Genomic DNA, 2,363 nt, shown 5'->3' on the forward strand with positions numbered 1-2,363 from the left:
ACAATAATTAATAAATATTAGCTCATGTATTTGATCCTATTATTATTATTATTATTATTATTATTATAAGTGTGTTTAAATGGGATTGAAAGGTGATCCTAACATGTGAGTTTGTCTCTTATAACCTTCCTAACAGCACAAAATGTTAATTTCTTCATAAATGAACATTTTCCCTGCAGTAACGTATTAAACCCTTGAAAACTGACTCAAATATCACAGTTTTTAATGTTTTTGCGCTTTTAATATTTGACATATTTGTTAAAATTGTTCAACTTAATGTGCAAATTAAAAAAACAGGTCATGTAGAAGTCAGATTATTAATAATATGTTTATTAGATGCTTTTAAAATTTGGTTTTAAGGGATTTAGCTAACACCGATTTCAAAATAAGACACAAAACAAGATACTGCCAAACCGAGCAAATTTGACTCAGACAGAAGTTTTTAGTGGTAAGTTAAAGATAAAATAACCCGATGATATTTTTGTTTAAAGCTTTGTGAAGAAAAAATGTAAAAAAATAATTAAATTCGCAGTTTTGTCTTAAAGTTTTATTTTGAAAAGCAGTGAGCGGAAAGTAAATCTCCCTAGCTAACGGCTAGCTTGTTGCTAGTGCCAAACAAACGGCTGGTTAGCATCGAAGGCTATGAGACAACCAACAACAACGCCGCATTTTTCGACTTCTGCGCAAAAATCGTCGATTTAAAAGAAATCCAAGATGGAGACTAACGCACCGAAGCGACGAGATAACAAGAAATCTCTGCGCGTGAAGGTGATAAGCCTCGGGAATGCGGAGGTCGGGAAGGTAAGTGACAGACCAAACCCCATGGAGAAATCCGCCGATTTAAGCTCAGATTCTCCTGTTTGTGATGAACCGCGAAAGAAAAACCTTATTTTTAGGGTTTATTGACTACATATCTGTTTAAAACAGTTTCAAAAAAAAGATGTTGACTTTATTAACGGACGTTTCTTGTACTGTTGGTGTAATTTTTGTGATAATATTCGGTCTGATTACTGTTGCGATTTCGAACACAAGACTCCATTTAAAAAACAATGACTTTTACGTATACTCGCTTATTGCTAATAATTTATACAAAATACAACAAAAACCAACAGGCATTACGGTATATTCCTGTGTTCTATTAAAGTCGGCGCAAAAATAATTATTTATATTTAATAATTTAATTAATTATTAACGTTTCTCCTACTGCCTTGATTCATCATCATAGGCGACTTTGCTAGCAACAACCCAAGTGAACCAGATAGAAATAATGATATTGTAATAAAGAGATGTCTGCTTGGTGGATAATATGTATCCCGAATTACCTAAGAGAACCCAGTTATTCTAAAATAGTCCATAAAGTAAATATAACTAATTGTGTTTGATCATAAAAGCAATTCACCATATATCTCGTTTTGTTTTCTTATGAACAAACTCATTCACGTATGTATAGTTTGATGTAAGCCAAATTTACCTTTTAATAACACGATGATTATAAAGTAACTCGGAATTATGCTTTTAATACATTTTGGTTTCGCCAGTTAAAACGTGCCCGACAATTGGACCAATCTTCACTACAGTTCGGCAAACATCAAACCTAATAATATAAATAATTAGTTAAAATAATCGGTTTTCTTTGAAGCGTCACTTCCGCTGTCTTCATTCAGCATCCACCGTTAAATGGCTCCATTTCTGAATGGAGTCTGGTGTGAGAGAAGCTGTAGCTCATTATAGTAGATATGATATGATATGATATATAATTAATGTTATTGTGTGTTTATTCTGTCCAGAGCTGCATTATCAAGCGCTACTGTGAGAAGAGGTTCGTTCCCAAGTACTTAGCCACGATAGGCATCGACTACGGCGTCACCAAGTACGTGTACTTCATGAGTAATCTATTACTGTGTAACGTGTACTCAGAGATGCCACCACAGTAGTGTAACGTGTGTTGTGTGTGTTGTGTTGTGTGTCTGTCAGAGTGCAGGTACGCGACAGAGAAATCAAAGTCAACATCTTCGACATGGCCGGTCATCCCTTCTTCTACGAAGTAAGTGTGTGTGTGTGTGTGTGTGTGTGTGTGTGTGTGTGTGTGTGTGTGTGTGTGTGTGTGTGTTTGTGAGAGACATGGCTGATCATCCCTTCTTCCACAACGTGTGTGACACAGGCTCACGCACATGCACACACACACACTCACATGTGCACACACACACACTCACATTTGCACACATATACACACACAAACACACACACACACAGCGTGACCCCTCTGCCGAGCTGTGGTGTGTAAGGCGCTGTGATTGGCTGTCCCAGGTGTTAACGCGCTGTGATTGGCTGTCCCAGGTGTTAACGAGCTGTGATTGGCTGTC

At 36.8% G+C, this 2,363-nt stretch overlaps 1 protein-coding gene across 1 annotated transcript; it reads left to right on the forward strand.

Annotated features, from left to right (window-relative positions):
• Nucleotides 1-580: 580 nt before the first annotated feature.
• On the forward strand, nucleotides 581-2,048 carry dnajc27 (DnaJ (Hsp40) homolog, subfamily C, member 27; the record flags this gene model as incomplete). Its single annotated transcript, XM_034865314.1, has 3 exons — nucleotides 581-801; nucleotides 1,788-1,870; nucleotides 1,975-2,048. Coding segments are annotated over exons 1-3 (244 nt in total), but the record flags the coding sequence as incomplete, so codon positions are not given.
• Between the last annotated feature and the right edge of the window lie 315 nt (nucleotides 2,049-2,363).

The sequence above is a fragment of the Etheostoma cragini genome, unplaced genomic scaffold (genome assembly GCF_013103735.1).
Source record: "Etheostoma cragini isolate CJK2018 unplaced genomic scaffold, CSU_Ecrag_1.0 ScbMSFa_1406, whole genome shotgun sequence".
NCBI classification, from domain to species: Eukaryota; Metazoa; Chordata; class Actinopteri; order Perciformes; family Percidae; genus Etheostoma; species Etheostoma cragini.